This window comes from Tetrao urogallus (genome assembly GCF_951394365.1).
Source record: "Tetrao urogallus genome assembly, chromosome: 3".
Classification (NCBI taxonomy): domain Eukaryota; kingdom Metazoa; phylum Chordata; class Aves; order Galliformes; family Phasianidae; genus Tetrao; species Tetrao urogallus.
Window position 1 is genome coordinate 41,200,879 of NC_136815.1, and position 19,799 is coordinate 41,220,677.

At 39.1% G+C, this 19,799-nt stretch overlaps 1 protein-coding gene across 7 annotated transcripts in view; it reads left to right on the forward strand.

The window, feature by feature from the left end:
* The window catches only part of NOL4 (nucleolar protein 4), a gene marked incomplete at both ends in the record, with an annotated part of 182,687 nt that overhangs the window by 22,531 nt on the left and 140,357 nt on the right, over positions 1 to 19,799 (forward strand). For 4 of the 7 annotated variants that reach the window (XM_079533563.1, XM_079533565.1, XM_079533568.1 and 1 more), the window contains one exon: positions 11,811 to 11,960. In XM_079533563.1, coding sequence (XP_079389689.1) covers positions 11,811 to 11,960 — 150 coding nt within the window. Of the gene's footprint in view, positions 1 to 11,810; positions 11,998 to 19,799 lie in introns of all 7 variants that reach the window. The other 3 variants (XM_079533564.1, XM_079533566.1, XM_079533567.1) reach the window with 2 other exon arrangements.

Here is a 19,799-nt window from a genome sequence, read left to right on the forward strand (position 1 = left end):
CTACAGTCGGTGATACAAGTGCATATTAGATAAGATTGCAAAACACAAAATTCATGTAGAGGCATATTGTTCAAGTGTAGACTTTTGAAGAAAGGGACTGCTATGAAGTGAAGGCCTGAACAGCAAGCACAAACCCACTGAATTTCATTGCCAGTGGCAGAACAGACACGGCTTTTATTCCCAGCCCTCCAATGAGTGGTGCCTGAGCATGCCTGAGAGAACACGCACACAGTCTCTGTGGAAATTGCTAACCATAAATCTGTTTAAGCCCTGAAAAAAAAAGGGTTGGAGCACATGAGGAGCTGCAGATAGACTGAAAGAAGAGCAGTGGAGAGAAAAACAGTGGGAAAAATGTGTTTTATCCTACTGCTTCCATAGGAAGAACCAGTATGACTCCCACGAACACTGAGTATTCTCACTGTTTTCAGAAGGGCATTAAGTAAGGTGAGAAAGACTTATATTCTTGTCCTCATTAAAAAGGTGTTGGTGAGAATTTATTTGGAGAAAGTTTCAGTCTACTGGGTCTTCGAATAAATTAAGGATACCCTTTAAGATGGTTGTATCCTCTTAGTGCATAATGCTATAGGCCAAAGAAAGTTTGGGCTTTCATGAAGGTTCATCATTAGCAAGTGCTTTCTATCACACAGTTTCAGTATAGTACTTGATACAGAAGAATGTTCATTAGAAAAAGGATTACTAGAAGAGTTTTTAAAGGCTTCCTTTTTCAGTCATCACCATCACTTTTTTTTTTCCTTAGATTCTTTTTAGATCGCAGTGTAGTAGAAATTTAATTGGCAAGGTGAAATTGCAGGCCAGTGCTGAAAATTTATCCTAAGCAAAGCCTGGCTAATTTTGACTTCAGTGTGCAGTAGCAGCATGTTTTTGCTGAATGGTGATATGAACTCTCCATCTGCAGATGTCAGCCTCCTAACGATCCTGCTGGTCAGGGCTGAACATATGGCTGAGCAGTGTTTTTCAAAACTTGCTTCTGCTGGCAGGGATTGGCCTCTTCATGCTGTGGACTTTGTTTACAGATGGGGAGAGAGGAGGAAGAAGAGGAGAAAAATTGGTGTAAATGATCTGACTGCAGTGGTGCTGCCTTGCAGAAACATCGGGCTTTGCATCTGGTACCTGTTCTTGGCTAGGTAGCCCAGGAGAGAAAAGTGCTGTTGTAGGAGTGTTAAAAAATGTAGAATTAGGCAAATGTAATTTAAGATTAAGCCTACAAATGAGTTGTTAAAGAGCCCCATACAAGTCTGTTGAGGTCATTTCATTTTGTAAAATGTGATCTGCACATACATTAACAAATTATTATAGAAAAGGCAATATTCTTTATTTACCAACTAATTTAGTTCAATGTGCCCTATTGAACACACAAGCCTTCCCTCAGGTCTGACATAAGAGCAGTATATTTTTGGAGTGAAAACTTTTGCAGTCCTTTTAGTGAATTTTCCTGAAGATCTCTGATAGGTACTTCATTCATGACATTTGCTGGCTACATTGAGAATTTACTGTCAGTATCTGACATGCCATTTTCTACTTCTGTTTCAGACCTGATGGAAACATTTTTTATCTGATGTTTTGCCAGAGTTTTCTAGATCTTTTTTCCCTTCATTTGGGAACAGATCCTAATTCTCTCTACAGATCCTACTTGACTTATAGCCTTAGTTCATCACAGCTGTGATGTGAGGAGTAGCTGAGGGAGCTGGGATTGTTCAGTCTGGAGAAGAGGAGGTTCAGGGGAGACCTTATTGCACTCTTCAATTCCCTGAAAGGAAGTTGTGGCAAGGTGGGAGATGGTCTCCCTTTCCACATAACTAGCAATAGGACAAGAGATAATGGCCTCAAGTTGCGTCATGGGTGATTCAGGTTGGATATTAGGAAAAATTTCTTCTCTGAAAGAGTGGTGAGGCACTGGAACAGGTTGCCTAGGGAAGTAGTTGAGTCACTGTCCCTGGAGGTGTTCAAGAAATGGTTAGATATTGTACTAAAGGACATGGTTTAGTGGGGAAACAGGTGGTAGATAGATGTTTGGCTGAATGATCTTTGAGGTGTTTTTCAACCTTGGTGATTCTATGATTCGATCACTGTGTGTGCAAACAGAAATCTGTGCCATGCACTCAGACCTTTGGATGCAATTTTGTGCTAATCTTTCAGATGTATGAGCAAAGGCCCATAAGCCTGATCAGGTAACATTGCTTGTGAATTACAGCAAGTCCCTTCATAATCCCCGTTCACTACTGCTTGCAGAAATCTAGAGGGACTTCCATTTCAGTTTATCCTCCAGGAAATTCCCATCTCAGAGATATCACTTTGCACCCACTCAAGCAGGCAGCTTTCTCCTGGAGTAGGCAGTATACTGGCAACTGAAACAGAGAGAACCAGCCCCTGGTTAGAGCATGGTTTGTTGCTGGAGGCTGCTGTCCCTTTTGGCACTGGGGCTGTGAATAGCTCTCTTTCTTCTGTGCCCACTGAACTAGTACCTGGGTTGTGTCAGAACCAAGGCTCCCTATGGGTGATGTAAAGCCACTAATGATTTCTCCTCCATTCCTACCGTAACCTGCCTGTACAGCACCAGTGCAGCTGAAAAGCTGTCCCTGGTGCCTTTACTGATGTTGCTAATGAGGTTACCAATTAATGGCACCTAATGGTCTGTTGTAGCAATGGTTTTGGTGATGGAGACAGCTGTCCTCCGGGAACTGTGCTGAGACCATGAACTCATTTTGTGTAAGCAAGTGAACAGCTGTTGCAGAAACATAGATGGGAGAGATTAGGTCACACACTTCATCCCTTCCACCCCAGGCTTATTCCTTGCAGCTCACAGCAGGTGGAAGCAACTTGAAGGGACAGAAGCCCTTGCTGGAGCTGAGCCCAGAGATCTAGACAGACTAACACCATAACCTACTAACAGTCTTCTGATCCAACCCATTACCCTGACTTTTTGGAGTATTTCACAAATTACGGAGGCTTTTAAAGCAATTTATTATATATATGTTTTTAAGCGTTGTCACTGAACAGTGTTGATCTGTGGTGTCGTAACCTGATTACAGTATGTGATTCCTGGCACATGCATAATCACATTATTTATTGAAAATCCTCCCTCTGGGAACACCCTTGTATCAGACAACTTAGAGTTTGTGGAAGATAATTCAAAAACACACATTTAATTTCACGAGCAGCACTTTGGAGCAATAAGTTATCACCGTTTATACTTCACTTTAGTGTTAGGTTACTTCGGGCATACAGTAGTTGCATTTCATCAGTCTGAAAAAAGGTGGCATTATAGATCTACATTGCATTCCCCTACTGCTTGAATACCTGTAAAGTATAGCGCACTTTAAAATGTAAATGGGCAAGTTTTGAGACATCAAAGGACTGTGAAGAGTTAATATTGTTAGTAGATTTACCACTGCTGTTTCCTGAGCTGGTGACAATACCAGAGACAATAATTAAAAAAAAAAAAAGCAGCAAAAAGAAACATATTAGAACATATCAAACAGGACCACTTTAGTATCTGCAGTCTTCAATTTTATTATCCTCTGCAGTCAAAAATAATAGAAGCGAATTAGTAACCTTGTTTGGGACAATTATTGTCATTCTCACAAAAGAGATATTTATTGTATATTATTGCTATCCTAATATTATCTGCACATTCAGTTTTACTTACAGTAAAAGAATAACACGTTATTTTAATGGGATGAATTTTCACACATTTTCATCATGTTTCATGGTAGAACTGAAGTCTTGGCAGTTTTTTTAAGCTTAAAAAATTTCTTAGGATTCACACAATTATAGAAAAATTTTTTGAGAGTTCCTCATGCTTAGATGAATCCTCTAATGAGCCATCAAGAAGAAGTAAATGCATTAAGACTTTGATAATGAATGTGAGATGAAGCAAAAACTTTACATAAAATTCATCTGTGTTGCACTCCTCCTCTTTGGTTATCTTTAATGTCCTAGCTAAGTGTCCTACCTTGTAGCTTACAAAACCGGGGGTTTAAAATGACCAAGTGAAATGTACTGAATATTTTCAGAACTTTAGTGAATATTTAAAAATATATATAGATATTTAAAAGACAAAACTTAATTATTTCTAATAGAAAACCACCCCACTTGAAAACAGACAGCATCCTTCAGAGAGCAGGAATTGAAAGTCTGGTTAACATTTTTGAAAGAGGAAATAGTTGTCACTTTTCTGTATTAAATAAAGACTTCTGGACACACTATTTGAAAACGATCTAAGATCAGGAATTATTTTCTAGATGCCTTTTTTTTAAAAGGCATTACTGAATTATAGTCTATTCAGATTTATCACTCAAAAGTGCCAACTGCAGTCTTCCATGAGGTGTTGTATGAGCTCTTCCTTTCCATCCAGTTCTAGCTACTTTTTACTAAATAGGATGCATTTAATGCCTCAGTTCATTGTTTCTGTATTAAATATATCAACTGCAGATAGTTTTGTGGAAAAAAGCAACCATTTGCTTTTTCTGTGAAATAAAAACAAACCCAAAATCAGTCAAAGAAACAAACCTCATACACACACAAACAAACAAACAAAACAGTGTGAAAGAGCACAGCCACAGTAGGACTGTGCATCTAATGATGAAAGCATCACCTGCCATTTCAGCAGGCTAAGCAGGCAGGAACTTGCTGCTGTAGGAGGCATGAACAGGGAGGAATATGGCAATATGGTTTCAGTGTCAGAATATATGATTGTTCAGCATCTTTCTTCCTCCTGCTCTCCTAGTCTGACCAGGGCACTGTGTGTCCCTGAGCTAGACATGTAAGCATCTTCCTCACCAATCTGGGCAGTATTCATCACAGTGTGCACATGTGAAAAATGCAGCTTGCCGTGAAGATGCTATGGCTGCATCTGCATTGGTGTTTTAGTTTGGAAAAGGAAAGTGTGCTTGAAACAAAGCTCCTGTCTACATTCACTTAACTGTGTCCAGTGCCAGGGACCAGACTAGAGCCAGACTGAAATACGTGTACTGTGAAAGCAGCTCCTTGTTATCAACAGCTTTAGCTCTGCAGTTCTGCTCTTCTTGTGCTGCTCTGCTTGCTCACCTACATATCACCTGTGGTGTTTGGTTAGACTGGATCAACAGACTTAACAAATAGTAAAATGTGGCCTGCCTTGTGACCAATTATTCAGAATAGTTGTGTGAATGTTTAAAAGTCTAAGAAGAAAGAATTAACAAAAAAGTAGAAATAAATAAATAAATAAATAAATAAATAAATAAATAAATAAATTTAAAAGTGCTAGCATGCTGAGCAAAAACCTGCAGGCTCTGTCTGCTTTGAATTCTCACTGGGGTTTTGTCGTCCCCCTTCCAACTTCAGTATGGATTCAACTCGAGGCATCTGTTTGAAAATGCTTCTTGCTTCCATATCTGTACTTATTTTAATAGGAGATACAAGAGGCAGTAGAGAGGCCCCATGCTTCATTTCTAAGCCCTTCTCCTGCACTAGCCCTCATGATGGTAGGTTTGCCTATCCATCCATAATTCTCCTAAGACAGATGAAAAATAAAAGTTTCTGCCCTTCTCCAATATGGATAAAGCTTTAAATATTTATCTCGGAGACACTGACCAGTTGTTATCCTCTTTGTGCCAGAAGACCAAACAGGTTTCTGATGATACCTCTGAAGGTATCTTATCAGTCTTGAAATCATTCCCAGGACCATACTACTACATTTCATGGAAATAAGCCTTCCTTTTGCAGCTTGGCAAGCTGGGTTTCACAATCCATTATCTGTAATTGCTAGAGCTTGATTTAATAGAGCTAGTGATTTACACCAGAGGATGACCTCACCTCAAATTACTCAGTAGGATAGTCCTTTTAGGTGGGATCTTTTCGATTTAAATGGCACTCATCACTCATTCTCTTACGGTTTGTTGAAAGATTGTGCTTTGGTGCTATCCCATCACCTTGACTCATCCAAGAGACAAAGGGAAAAGGAACTCAGTGTTTATTTGGTCTCTCTTGCTGTTTATTAGGTTTCTGAAAATCTCCCATCAGGACAATTGGAATCATAGAATCACTCAGGTTGGAAAAGACCTTAAAGATCATCAAATCCAACCATGACCTAACCATACTACCCTAACTTTTATTCCTACAGCTTTCATAAATCTCTGCTCAGAAGAAAATCCGAAACTCTGTATCGTTTATTTTTAGTTTCTTATCTCAAATTTGTTATTTTACTTCAGTTAATTCTATTTTCAAAGTTAATTCTTTCAGTTTTCAAAATTTATTTCCACAGTGAAGTTTGACTTGTTAGTGGCATAGCCAAGCTTATAAGGTAAGGTTAGTGCTCTAAAAGTTCCAGAGAAAGAACTTGTCCTGTGGAAATGGTGTATTCTTGCCTTCATGAATCTTTGATTTTTCTTGTCTCCATCTGCTGGCAGAAGATGAGATTAGCTGTTCAGATGGTTCATACAAAGGGTATCAGAAACAGTACATTTCAAATAATAGATGTCCCTTTTGCTCTTATAGGGAACTTCCATTAGGAACTAGATAGAAATGATCTATTTATTTTTATGCCACTTAATAATACCTGCCAAAAAATAATAGTTTTTGATCTGTTGTAGATTTCTGTGATGCAGACAGTAGAGATTTAGATATTCAAATGAATGTACTAATAACTTGAGAATTCAAATCAATGTGCCAATGAAAGTAGATTTGTTCATTTCTACAGTAGCAAGAGATGCTCTTAAATAGTAATCAATCTTCTTAAATTTTCTTATTTTTACAGCTACATCTGAGCATGCAAATAAAGGCAGTAAAAAATAATGGCGTTTTCAATCTGATGATTTATTGTAAAACATTTTAGCAGGCAGGTATATATGGGTTATGTTACACATAAACTACTGGTTCATCCTAATGCAACACAAACTGGGTGGCTGGGTAACATGCAAAACATTTTGTAAGGTCATATAAAGCATTCAGGGTACAGGGCTTCAGTCAGCAAAAGACTTTGCTTTCTGTCCAGTGAAAATGTGAAAGACAGCAAAAAAGCGTGATAGTCAGCTGAGATATGATGGCATGAATGTGCTTTATTTTCTCTATAATCCAAACTGGTATATTCCAGAAAATTGTTATACAAATATTGCAGCAATCAAAGTGGTCTTGTATTTGCTTGTGACTTATGTAATGTGACAAAATATTTAGGTTGATTGTTATTTCCATCTACCCCTAAAGTTTTGTAGACGCTTCTGGCATTGATGTGTTTACAGCAGAGGTTTTTATAGATTTGAGCATTTTTTATAGAACTACCAACCAAGCCTATTCTTTTCTTTGCTATTTCCTTCTGTCACATTTTTATAGGAATATTTTTCAAACATTGTAAATATGCTGATAGTTATAGTCATTCATGAAGCAAGAGGATGTTTTATGAGTCCTATTTGCCCCAAGAAACTTCAACACGAGACGTAGCAGGTGTTCTCAAGCAAGAAACAGCAAGAACCTTTTTTTGGTCAGCTTTAATTTTAAAGGCTTTTTTTATTCAGCTAACTGCTAAAACGACTGCTTTCTGGGCTCTATTTATTTATTTATTTATTCAATCATCTAATAGATCTTTTTGATCTCTTTGCTAGGAGTTTTGGATCATTGGCAACCTTTTTTCTCTTTACTCTTGCTAGCCCTGCAGATCCCGTCTCAATGTAGGAGACTGACTCCTCAAGCATCACTGTTCAAAGGGATGCTCAGCAGTTTTTGAGAGGTGCATAACTGTCAGTAAAATCAGTACTGTCCAGAAGCGTATTAGAGTACTCTTTGTGTACATACCTAAACAAAATTGAACAACTTTAATCTCAGATTGCACATTCAATTTGTAGGCCTGAAAATGAAAAGGAACGTCTATTTATTTACATCCTAAGCACATAGGAAGATCATAGGAATAAACATAAATGAGATCTGCAATGCAAAGAGTAAAATTAAGTAACTCTGCTGTGGTAGAGATTGAAACTGTTCCAGCTCCTGTAAGGATGAATTGTGCTTTGTAGTGATTGTCACACTGTTGACCAGAGAGGAATGTGAGACAACTGATTTAAAGTAAGGACGTACTTCTGTGATAGCTGAAACAAATGGGATGACAGTCAACCTAATAAATTTAAGAGTCTAAGTCCAATTTTTGAAAAGAAACATGCAGTGGAACTTCTATCCCTAAGTCAACTCCAAGAGTGGAACTTGAGTTCTTACCATGATGAAAAAGATGCCTAAAAATACCCCAGTGATTTATAAATATCTTTCCTGCTCTCCTAGAGCTGTTAGTCCTCTTATAACTTTGAAAATGATCTTTGAGCTTCTCAGTTATTGAGTTATCAAGAAGGGACTCAATTAATATCTGGTTCTATCCAAGAGAGGATTTACTCAAACTGTTCCTGACAGATACTTTCCTAACCTGGTCTCAAAATCCTCCTGTGACAGAGATTCCCAAACCTCCCCAGGCAAACTATTACTGTACTTGACTATCCACATCAATAGTGAGCTTTTCCTAATGTGTAATGTAAATCTCCCTTGCTGTGGTTTAAGCCTATTACTTGTCCTGTCCCTTGTGGACATTTCATAGCCTTTCAGACATCTGAATAGCATTATCATGTATTCCCCCATTTGTCTCTTTTTAGACTTAGTTGAGGCTAAAAAATTTCCCCTTAGGCACTGTGAAAATTTTACCCAAAGCCAGCTTATAAAGAACTGCTTTGTTAATGCCTTTATCAAATAGCAATTTCAGGATAAAAGTGTAATGTAATGGCATGTGATGGGAAAGTCCAATACAACTGCGTCCACTTCAGAGACATTATGGTTGATATGGAGGTCTGGGGTTGTAACACTTGCCCAGATTTTTGCTTGCTGAAATGTCAGTGCTGGGATATCTAAAGTCTTAGTAAATAGCTATCTCATTCTCATTCAAGTTACTTATCTGGTGTATTGCAGTTAGAGCTTACGTCTCTGCAGAGCACTGCCAGATGTACTTAACAGCCTGCTCCTGGCAATTCAGCACCTTTTTTAACACTGCAGGCTTTCTGAAACAAGGTCTGCCTTATCACCTTATGCAGCACTATGCAGAATGAATCCTGACCAATTCACTGACCAGCTCCAACCAGATTCATTTACGATGAAAAACAAGTGTAACTGCTAAGTGATAGTGTTGTCTCTCCTGAAGAAGTTTCCACTCTGTGTACACCATTTTTTTTCCTATCACTTCTGACTGACAAGATCTTCAAAGTTTGTATTCATTTTCTGGCATTTCAGTTAAAGGGCATGACAAGGAGTTTGTGCAGATTTTACTTCCTTGTATTTTTAAAAGTTGCAGTGATGCTTACTGCAATAGTCAGCTGAATGAAACCTGAAGAACACTCATATCATGCTTACCTCTCTTTGGGTCTCAGAGACCAGTGAAGGAGGGGCAGGGGGACTGCCAAAAAAAGAACACCTTACACTTACGGCCATCAACAACAGCAGAAAGAATTTCCATTTTGAGGTTCTTCTTTGAATATATACCTAATGTTTGTATGTGTCAGCTTTGCTGATGTAGCATCTCAGGTTTTAAATTAATATTCTTGTAATGGATTTTTCTTTAATTAAAAAAGAGAGCTCCCCCATAGGAAGTTTCCTAAAACAAAACTCATTAGTAATAAGCAGATAAAATCTTTATCAGTTAATCAACACTACAAACTTCTGACAGTTCTGAGAGCGGCGTGAGATAACACTGTCGTCATAATAAGAGCATTTGAAATCATTAGGAATCCCACTGAGCCATTTGGGTGGTGTGAGAATAATGATAGAGGGATGGGCCCCCTGCAGAACTCACATGTGAATTCCCCTAAAGATTAAAGCAGCAAAAATCTTGATTTTGTCTTGGCCCCATCTTTAAAACATTTTTATTTTTATTTTAAATAATACACAGCAATGAAGAACAATACAAAGAAAATTCTTAATGCTGCTGATACCAGAACCTGGCATGATGCCACAAAATTTTTGAGCAGGTGGTTAGTGAAATTTTAGGGACTTCTCAGGGATGGGAGCATCTCTACTGTTTCTGAGCCCTTCTTCCCAGCTGATCTCTTTGGGGATTTAATCTTTGGTGGAGACTGTAAATTCCTCACCTTTCCTCCATCCTCAACACAGTCACATCTGCCACTCTTCTTCTTTGCAGGACTATGGAAATCTTCTTAACATGCATGTCAGGGAGTTCTGCTCCATTCCAGCTTTCCTGAGACAGGGAGCACAGACTGCTGAATGGATGGTAGAAAGTATCTAGCTTTGGGCAGGGGACTTCTTTGAAGAGTGGTGGGAAGAGCAGGGGCATGATGGAAAAGGACAGCACAAGCTTGCAAAGTATCAACACCACCTAATCTGATACCATCAGGCACTTGCAGAAAGCTATGCTGTAGAGATACTGATATTTTCTCTATCATTGCTAGTGATGTGTCAGTGCCCCGTTGCCATCCCGGAGATCCTTTGAAGCCATTGGGATTATTTGGGTTCTTTCTATGAACTCTGTGAAAAATAAAAGTATGTGGGCTGGAATAAAATGGTGAGGAAAAAAAATAGTAGTTGTCCACATCCAGCAAACTTACTGGAATGGATTACCGGGAAGTTATTAGAGTGGGGGCAGCAACTTGGAATTGTATGCAATTGTTGTATTTTCATTTCTCATCTTTTGTCTGTATTTGGTCACAACAGCAGTAATTTCATTTGCTTTGTTACAAAAGGGTGAACGTAAATCAGGGTTGGTTTGGGTTTTTTTTGGTGGCATGACTTACAGCAGCAGTAATGACATTATCAAATGTGTTAGGTTTTGAAGGTTAAGTGACATTGCTGCCTTCTGAGATCTAACTTTAAAGATTGTGATGGATTGCAAGTGAATGGGCCATTCTCATTTTATTCCTCTCATACTTACCTTGTATTACAAAACATAGCCTGCTTGATAGCTGCCTGCCCTACAAAACCAAGAGTGCCAGCTCCCACCTCTTCATTAGAACTGAATCCATAGACAGCTGTGAAAAAAAACCCAGCCCTTATGGATGGTCCTATTTAAAGGCTTGAATTGAAAGGTAGTAATTAATTTCAGAGCCACTGGGGCTTCTCTCTGTTTAGAAGTCTTCAGCTTAGAAACTGTGTGATAGTGTCTTCACTTTTCTGTCCCTCATACCAATCTGACCTCTGAGTAAAAAAACAAAACAAACAAACAAAAAAAACCCCCAAAATTTCCCTTTCTTTTCCTTATATTGTGGTATGTCTTCTTGTAGTGTATTTTCAAGCAGATTTTCTGGCAGTAAATTGTTTGTAACAACTTCCTTTGTATTCATAATTACAGTCAGCTCTGTCACCTGCAAATTAGAACCCTTTATTAAATACCTTTATGAGATGCTAGGTACAGATTTACTGGGAGGGGAATGAGAGGATAAAAGCACTTTGATTCTTATTAACAGCCACATAATGCATTTCTGTACCACGTGGTACAGAATGCCTTTGAATGTTGTTTGTGCATTTGGAGAAAGAAGCATGGGTACTTTTTGTTTCATTTTTATAATACTGGAGTGAAAGATCACTGTCAAGAGTCTAAATGTCCTGGCCTGGCAAAATGAGCTGATTGCAGGGAATGGTGTCATATGATCTGATCCTTCTGATAATATAGCTTTTTTACATTAGTCTTCCTGTCATACATACACTGAGTGGGTGACCTTCAGTTCCCAATGGCAGGGTCTTTAACTTGCTGTCACAAGAGGAGAATGTGTCTCGTAATGATCACCATTTACCTATTTATCCTCTCCTTATCTTTTTTCTTCTCTCTTTTTACTTTCCAGGATGGAGTAGGTGTAGATGAGAAGCTGTCTTTACGGCGGGTAGCCGTAGTAGAAGATTTCTTTGACATTATCTATTCCATGCATGTTGAAACTGGGCCTAATGGAGAACAAATCAGAAAACATGCTGGACAGAAGAGAACATATAAAGCAGTAAGTACAAAAAAACCCAACAAACAACCAACTAAAAGTAAACATCAGTCTCTAAACACATCAATTATTTGGATTTAGTCATATGACATGCAATTTGTGGTGGTTTTTTTTGTTGTTGTTGTTGTTTGTTTTTCACACTTAGGTTAGTATTGCAAACTTCAACCTTAAATTTATTTCAGAGACACTTCAGGAATGCATGCCAAAATACAGTTTGGAAATCAGGAAGGCCAAACTTCCTACTCATTGGATCCTGGGCCAGATCCATTGTCTTCAGATCCACTGTCTTCTACTCATACTGGTAGAAGAATAGAATTTATTATTTTCTATACTGGCTTGACACTTTCTCTAATAACTATATTAACAAGTTGTTATTAAATTAAAGAAGTCTGAAAGAAGACGTAAAATGTATTGAGACAACTTTGCTAAATGGAGTGTTGTATTTCCACATATGAAGTTTCCTTGTAATTTATTGCTGCTGACTAAATATTCTTAATGGATTAACGGCTTGAAAACTCGTATGTTTCTGGAAGTTTTCATGCCACAGCTGCTCCCACGCTGGCTGGGACACATATCCTTCACAGATGGTCCCAGTGGAGATGGGGGTGTCAGGAGGGTGGATGAGGGACTAAGGTGACTCCCTGAATTGAATCTGAATTGTCACCCTCAATACAGAACTCTTAACCTTAAAAGTGATCTGCAGTTGTAAGGCTGAGTGAACTGGGTCTGTTCAGCCTTGAGAAAAGAAGACTGAGAGGGGACCTGATCCAGGTCTATAAGTATCTAAGGTGTGGGGGGCAGAATGGCGAGGCCGGACTCTTTTCAGTGGTGAGTGGAGACAGGACAAGGGGAAACGGCTGGAAACTGCAGCATAGGAAGTTCTGCACAAATGTGCGCAAGAACTTCTTTACAGTGAGGTGACGGAGCACTGGAACAGGCTGCCCAGGGAGGTGGAGATGTTCTAACATCTCCAGGTTTCTAACCTTTATTGATATAATTGATATTGATATAATCTCCAGGTTCTGTGGAGATGTTCAAGACCTGCCTGGATGCCTACCTGTGCGACCTGGTGTAGGGAACCTGCTTTGGCAGGGGGGTTGGACTCGATAATCTCTGGAGGTCCCTTCCAACCCCTACAATTCTGTGATTCTGTGATTCTGTGATCAGTAGTGAGCTAGCCGTGTGCCCAGGTGGCCAAGAAGGCCGATGGCATCCTGGCTTGCATCGCAAATGGTGAGGTGAGCAGGACTAGGGAGAAAAATCCTGTCCCTGTACTCAGCACTGGTGAGGCCCCACCTTGAGTACTGCGTTCAGTTTTGGGCACTTCAGTACAGAAAGGACACTGAGGTGCTGGAGCAGGTCCAAGGAAGGGCAACAAGGCTTGTGAAGGGCTTGGAGAATATGCCCTATGAGGGGTGACTGAAGGAACTGGGGCTGTTTAGTCTGGGAAAGAGGAGGCTGAGGGGAGACCTTATTGCTCTCTTCAAACACCTGAGAGGTGATTGCAGCGAGAGTGGGGTTGGTCTCTTCTCGCTGGTAACAGGTGACAGGATGAGGGGAAATGGCCTCAAGTTGCCCAAAGGGAGGTTTAGTTTGGATATTGGGAAAAACTTATTTACAGAATGGGTTGTTAAGAACTGGAATAGGCTCCCCAGGGAGGTGGTTGAATAACCATCCCTGAATGTGTTTAAAAACCATTTGGATGTGGTGCTCAGAGACATGATTTAGCAGAAGGTTGTTAGGGTTAGGGTAGCATGGTTAGGTTGTGGTTGGACTTGATGATCTTTAAGGTCTTTTCCAACCTGAGGAATTCTATGATTCTAATGATTCTGACCATTTTTTAGTGAAAGGCCAGCAAATGTGTGGGCACTCTAGTTTTCTGACATCTCAAACTTTAGTTGTAAGAAATAACTGTTTCTCCATTACTATTTTTTCAGGTATATAACAATCTTTACTATTTCTCTCTGAATCCCTTCACGAATATATTTTATTTATTGTCCATTTCAGACAGTTTGTTGTGTGATAAGCTCTTGGCAAGGTTTCTCATAATTTGTTCCCAGCTGTATTGACCTCAACGTAGTCGTATAAAGGAAGACAGCAGTCATCTGGGTGTGCTTTGTATGGCTTGGAGTGATATTTCAGCATTAACAAACACAAACTGTCTAAATTAATTTTCATCTGTCACCTCAGCCATTTTGATACTTGGTCTTGTGTTTTAGAAAGCATTAGAAAAGTTGACCTTTGTCTCTATTTTGTTTTACTTTGGTAAGCTGTTCAAATGTATAGGTCACAAAGTTTGTAGAATAAGATACAGGTATAAGGAAAAAGAAAGAAAAAAAGACTCCAGAACAAACTAATATAAATTATTGCTGTCTGTCCCAAGATAAGAATTAGGCTAAATAAATTGGCCTCAAACTCTTGCAGACTAACTGGGGGAGCACATGCTGCTTTACTGGCCCTGTCAATGAAAATATTCTGACTAAAAATGATACGCAGTAGTGTCAGTCTGTTCCAGAAAGCCACACAGTATCTCCTTCTGTGATGCAGCAGAAGTAAAGAGGTAGTGTCTTGAGTAATAATCTTGTAAAAACGATACCCTAAGAGCTTTATAAATCAAACAGAAATATTTTGGCAGATCTTAATTTTATTAAGTGAATTGGAAACATGATTAATTTAGTCTTGCTTCTTTATTCACAAGTCAAAAGTGAATCATCCTTGACTTCTGTGAATGTATATATTATGCATAAGCATTCAGCAAACAGTTTGAGTGAACAATTTTTACAGGGATGGCGCTTCATCTGCTACAATTGCAGCTGATACAGCAGAAGGAAGGGTTGCCATCCAGAAGGATCTTGAAAGATGGACCCTTGTGAACCTAATGAGTTCAACAAAGCAAAGTGCAAGGTTTTGCACTGCGGTTGAGGTAATCCCAGATATGTATACAAATTGGGAAAATAAATCCTTGAGAGTAGCCTGTCTGAGAAGGAGTTAGGGATCCTGGTTCATGAAAAACCTAAAATGAGCCAGAAGTGTGTACTTGCAGCCTGGAAAGGTCAATGGTATCAGGGCTTTCATCAGAAGAGGGGTCCCTGCAGGGCGAGGGAAGTGAAAGTAGCCCTGCATTCTGCCCTCACGAGGCCCCATCTGCATCCATGTGTGGGGCCAATACAGGAAAGATGAGAAGCTGCTGGAGAGGGTCCAGAGAAGGGCCATGGAGATGGTCAGAGGCTGGAGCATCTCTCCTATGAAAATAGGCTGAGGGAGCTGGACTTGTTCAGCCTGGAGAAGAGAAGAATGTGAGAAGACCTCATTGCAGCTGTCCAATATTTAAAGGGACTTTATAATCATGAAGGAAATAAACTTTTTACATGGGTAAATAGTGATAGGACAAGGGTGAATGGATTTAAACTAAAGGAAGGGAGATTTAGGTTAGATGTAAGGGGCGAATTTTTTACTGAGTGGTAAGGTGCTAGAACATGTTGCCCAGGGAGACTGTGGATGCCCTTTCTCTCAAGGTTTTTAAGGCCAGGTTGGATGGGGCCCTGGGCAGCCTGATCTAATACTTAATCTGTCGGCTGGCAACCCTGCCTTTGGCAGGTGGGGTTGGAACTTATGATCTTCAGAGTCACTTCCAACCCAAGCCATTCTATGATTCTATGGTTCTATGAATTGCTATTTCTTATTCATAATTCCTGGCATGTGATGATCACATTGCTTTTGCTCACTGACTGGACAACTAGAATGTCTCAACAGAAAAAATGATGGGAAGAAAGCCACATTTTTGGTAAAAATTGCTAAACTTCTGTAATACATATATCTTTCATACCCAAGTATTTCTAAAAAAAAAATACATGGCACAGCTCTAAGGACTGCAGTATAGTAATTTTGAGTAATTAATTTGCTTATATATGCACGAGTCACTATTTTCGAGAGTAAAATTTGCTTATATATGCACGAGAAACTGCTTTATTCAGGACTTTGAATAGTATTCAACCATGGTTAGAAAGGTAATTAAATTGTCAGAAGTAATTTAATTTACCACTGTTTGCATTTATATGGAGTAACAAATTTGGAGTTGGTAGAGCCTTTTTCATTTTTGATAGTGTCCCCTCCAGTTGCTGGAGTACTCAAAGATATTGGTATTTCTCTCTTAAAAATATGTTCAGAACAGCATACAGACTCAATTACCAACTCTGTAATCTTAAGTGAGTTGTTAATGTCAACTGTGTCACTGGTGTTTTTGCAACTGATTTCTGTGGAACTTTCTATGGAGGTGCTGCACAGGAAGGTACATAGGAGATGGTGCTTGGTAATTTTAAAAAAGCAACATATTGGAAGGGAACTTTTACATTTTCATGGTGCAGCAATGTACCAAACTCAAAATTTAAGTTTTCTTGGCACAGTTCCTACAGATTAGTTAAGAAAGGATCTGTGCTTCAATATTCAAGATTAGAATGAGTTCCCATTCTATTCTTCTCCGTGCACTAATGCGTGAGAAGGGAACTGTACAAATTCTGTGTCGATGATTTGGTAGAGTAACCTTGAAAATACTTATAAAAAAGTGCACTTCCCATTTAACTAGCAGGTTTCATGCTCATGCTTGACTTGTATACAATATAAGATTGATAGGCTATGTTCTTTGCCAGCATAGCTGTAGGTAGACTTCTATTAGTAAAAAAAGTCTTGACTTAGACGTGTTAAATGAAACCAAGAGTTGTCATGCCTTTAAATTATATCCAGAGTGTTGCAGTATTGAAATTCATCAGAGTAATTTTGATTATTTCTACAGTTCCCAAGGAAGTTTACAAACAGGAGGGCCTTGAGGGAGATAATTCCTGCACAAGGCAGGATTATGGGACACAAGGTCAGGCCAAGCTGTTGGCTCAGCAGGAGTACAGTTGGCTGGGAATGGGAAAGGAGTGTGTTCCTTGGTGCCAAGGACAGCAGTTGTACTGTATATCTATCTATATCTATAACTATATATGTATTTATGACATTTTTAACAATAAACTATGAAGAGTAAATGCCTCACCTTTGTGTATTACATCTGGAGAGTTTCCTGTAATTAAGTGTCTACTTGAGAATAGATTGCATAGGTCTTGCAGCCACCTTAAACTCTTGAAATTGCATGCACTTGAATATTTTTACATGTGAATAATGATCTAATGTCTGCCTGTTGAGCCTACATTGCCACAGTGCAACACCATGAAACACTGCAGCAATGAGCCTGAGTTGTAAGCAAGGGTTTCAGGAGAAATGGGTTGGTTAATAAAATTCCCAGCCCATGAATGAAGAAAGAGCAGCAGAATGATGAGCTGGAAGAGAAGTAGGCTTGTAAAACTTGTGGGACATACTGATGTGTCAAGGGAAAGTAGCTAGAGGCAAGACTCATCAGAAACAGTACATAAATATATAACATCTGAGGAAAAACAGGAGTCTATTAGGTACGGGGAGTATCTGGAGTCCTGTTCTTCATCCAGTTCTTGCATTAATAGATGTTGTTCTGTCAAACTAAGAAAAATATTCTTCAAATTGTAAAACACAAAGTGACTTTTTCCACTCTTGAACAAAGAATGTGTTTGCAAATCTCCTCTAAGCACCACACTGAATGTGTTTTCCCTGGAAAGAATTTTTTGACAGGTCACATTATGAAGAACATCATTTCCTTCCAGTACAAATTCCTCAATCAAGTAGAATTAAGAAAGTTTGCAGCCTCAATGGTCTTCATCCAGGGCTAAACTGTGCTTGGGAAAGAAGAAGAATATGAGGTTTATGCAGGGTCTTAACACACTAACATACTTGTATCTGCACCAGTCCTTTGTGCAAGGTGAAACATCCAAGCCCTGTGCACTTTTATCCTTCTGTCTTGTTTCTGCTTTTTTTTTTTTTTTTTTTTCTCTTTTTCCAAAGGACAAGTTTTGAGTGCCCTGGCAGAGAACCAGCTAACAAATGCTCCGCATTCCCCCCCTCTCAGAAAGATAGTCCTGTTATGTAGGGAGGAAGTGGAGTTGTGAAGGTAAAGTTGTGTATGAGAGAGAAAAACATTCTTCCCAATATATCAGGGTAGAGAGTTCTTGATAAAACTCTCAGCAATAATATATATGCTTTCCTACGTCAGTCTTCTATCCTGACCTCTTGCTGAAGTGAGGAAAGGACCTTCCTTGTCTGGCTTGCACTCCTGTCATCAAGAAACCAATTTCTGCCACCTGGTTTGATGGCTGTTGGCCCAGGACAGATTGTCATTTTCTTCTCCCTACATGTCTCTCTTTCCTCTTTCAGTTTTTCTTTGGATCATCTTCCCTTTCCTCATCATCCTTAATTAAAAACATATACATGCACAACAAAAATTCTCTCATTTCTGACACATCATATCTTCCAGACTACACATACATTCTCTGTGTTAATTCCTTAGGGGTTAATAGGTTCACTTGCAATATTTCACTCTCTCTCCTCACACTTGTCTTTCCTACTCTGCCATATGTGTCCTAAAATCTGCCTTCAATTTAGTGTTTGTTAATTTTCCAAATAAAAATGGAGCTCTGAGAGCTTTCTCTTCACAACACCGTGCACTTAAATCATCTGAACACTGGAGAACATGAAGTTCACTTTGCCCGTTTTCTCTGCCTGCAGTGATGCAATGGGAAGGCAATTTTGTTCTCATGGATAGTTAGGGCATACTTCACTTAGCTCCAATATGAATCAGATTACATGCTCAGTTACTGGATTAATTCCCTCTTCTAATTCTGCATGGGATCCAATAGATAGGATGTAGACCAATTCCAGACTTAGAAGGCTTTTGTTGTTGGATCACATTTGGAAAGGCTTGATATATGTCCTCTGGGGGATACAATGGTCCCCCCACATGTAGCAAGGTGGGAGTTGGCCTGGTTTCCCAGGTAACTAGCAAGAGGACAAGAGGTGATGGCCTTAAACTGTGCTGAGGAGGTTCAGGTTAGGAAAAAATTCTCAGAAAGCATGGTGAAGTATTGGAACAGGCTGCCCAGGGATTTGGTTAGAGAGCTTTTAGGATGCTAGTGGTTCTAAGCCAGCTGGTTCAGAGCATGGCCAGAGTTACCAACCCATTATCTTCATTTCATGAAATAGAGATGCTCTTCTTCAACGAGAAAACCTAAAGGGAGTCTGCATTGCTGAGGTGTGAGGGTTGTTTTTTAAAAATCTTCCTGGTACTGAAAACTGAAAATAGATCTTTGTATATATTCAAGCAGCAAGAATAAGGAAAGTTGTGAGTCTCTTGTTTTAACGTCAATTTAAACAAGCTGAAATCTTGGCCTGCAAATGATTAATTCAAATTACAAAAGTAAACAGGGGAGGAAGTTGGTGAAAACTGATGTTATTTATGGAAGGGCATCCTTAAAACCCTGTTGCAGTGGGAAGTTGGAGACACAAGCATCTGCTATGTGGATAAATTTAGTTATAAAACCTGGTTCCCTTATAGTCAGTGGAGCATACCTATTGAATCTGGGACTTAGCTCACTTGCTTTCCATGGAGAATTTTTGTCTTGTTTGAGCAGAACTGGAATTTTGACAGAGATGTTTGATTGGAATAAATGGAGCATTCCTATCAAATGCAGGTAACTAATGAATCCATGGGTAAGCTCCATTAATTTCAATACAGTGCTAAATGTGCTAAATGTTATGAGAGAGAGGTTGTTGCATACGTGCACTTAGCAATTTTCTTAATGATAAGTTCTAGCTGATTTTAAGTTCTATCATTTTATATTCCATAGGGACAGTGAATGAGCAATATTTCTGAATATAGGAAGGTAAATGAACATTTATTCAGTGACATAAAAAACAGGAAAATTATCTGAAATAACTTTT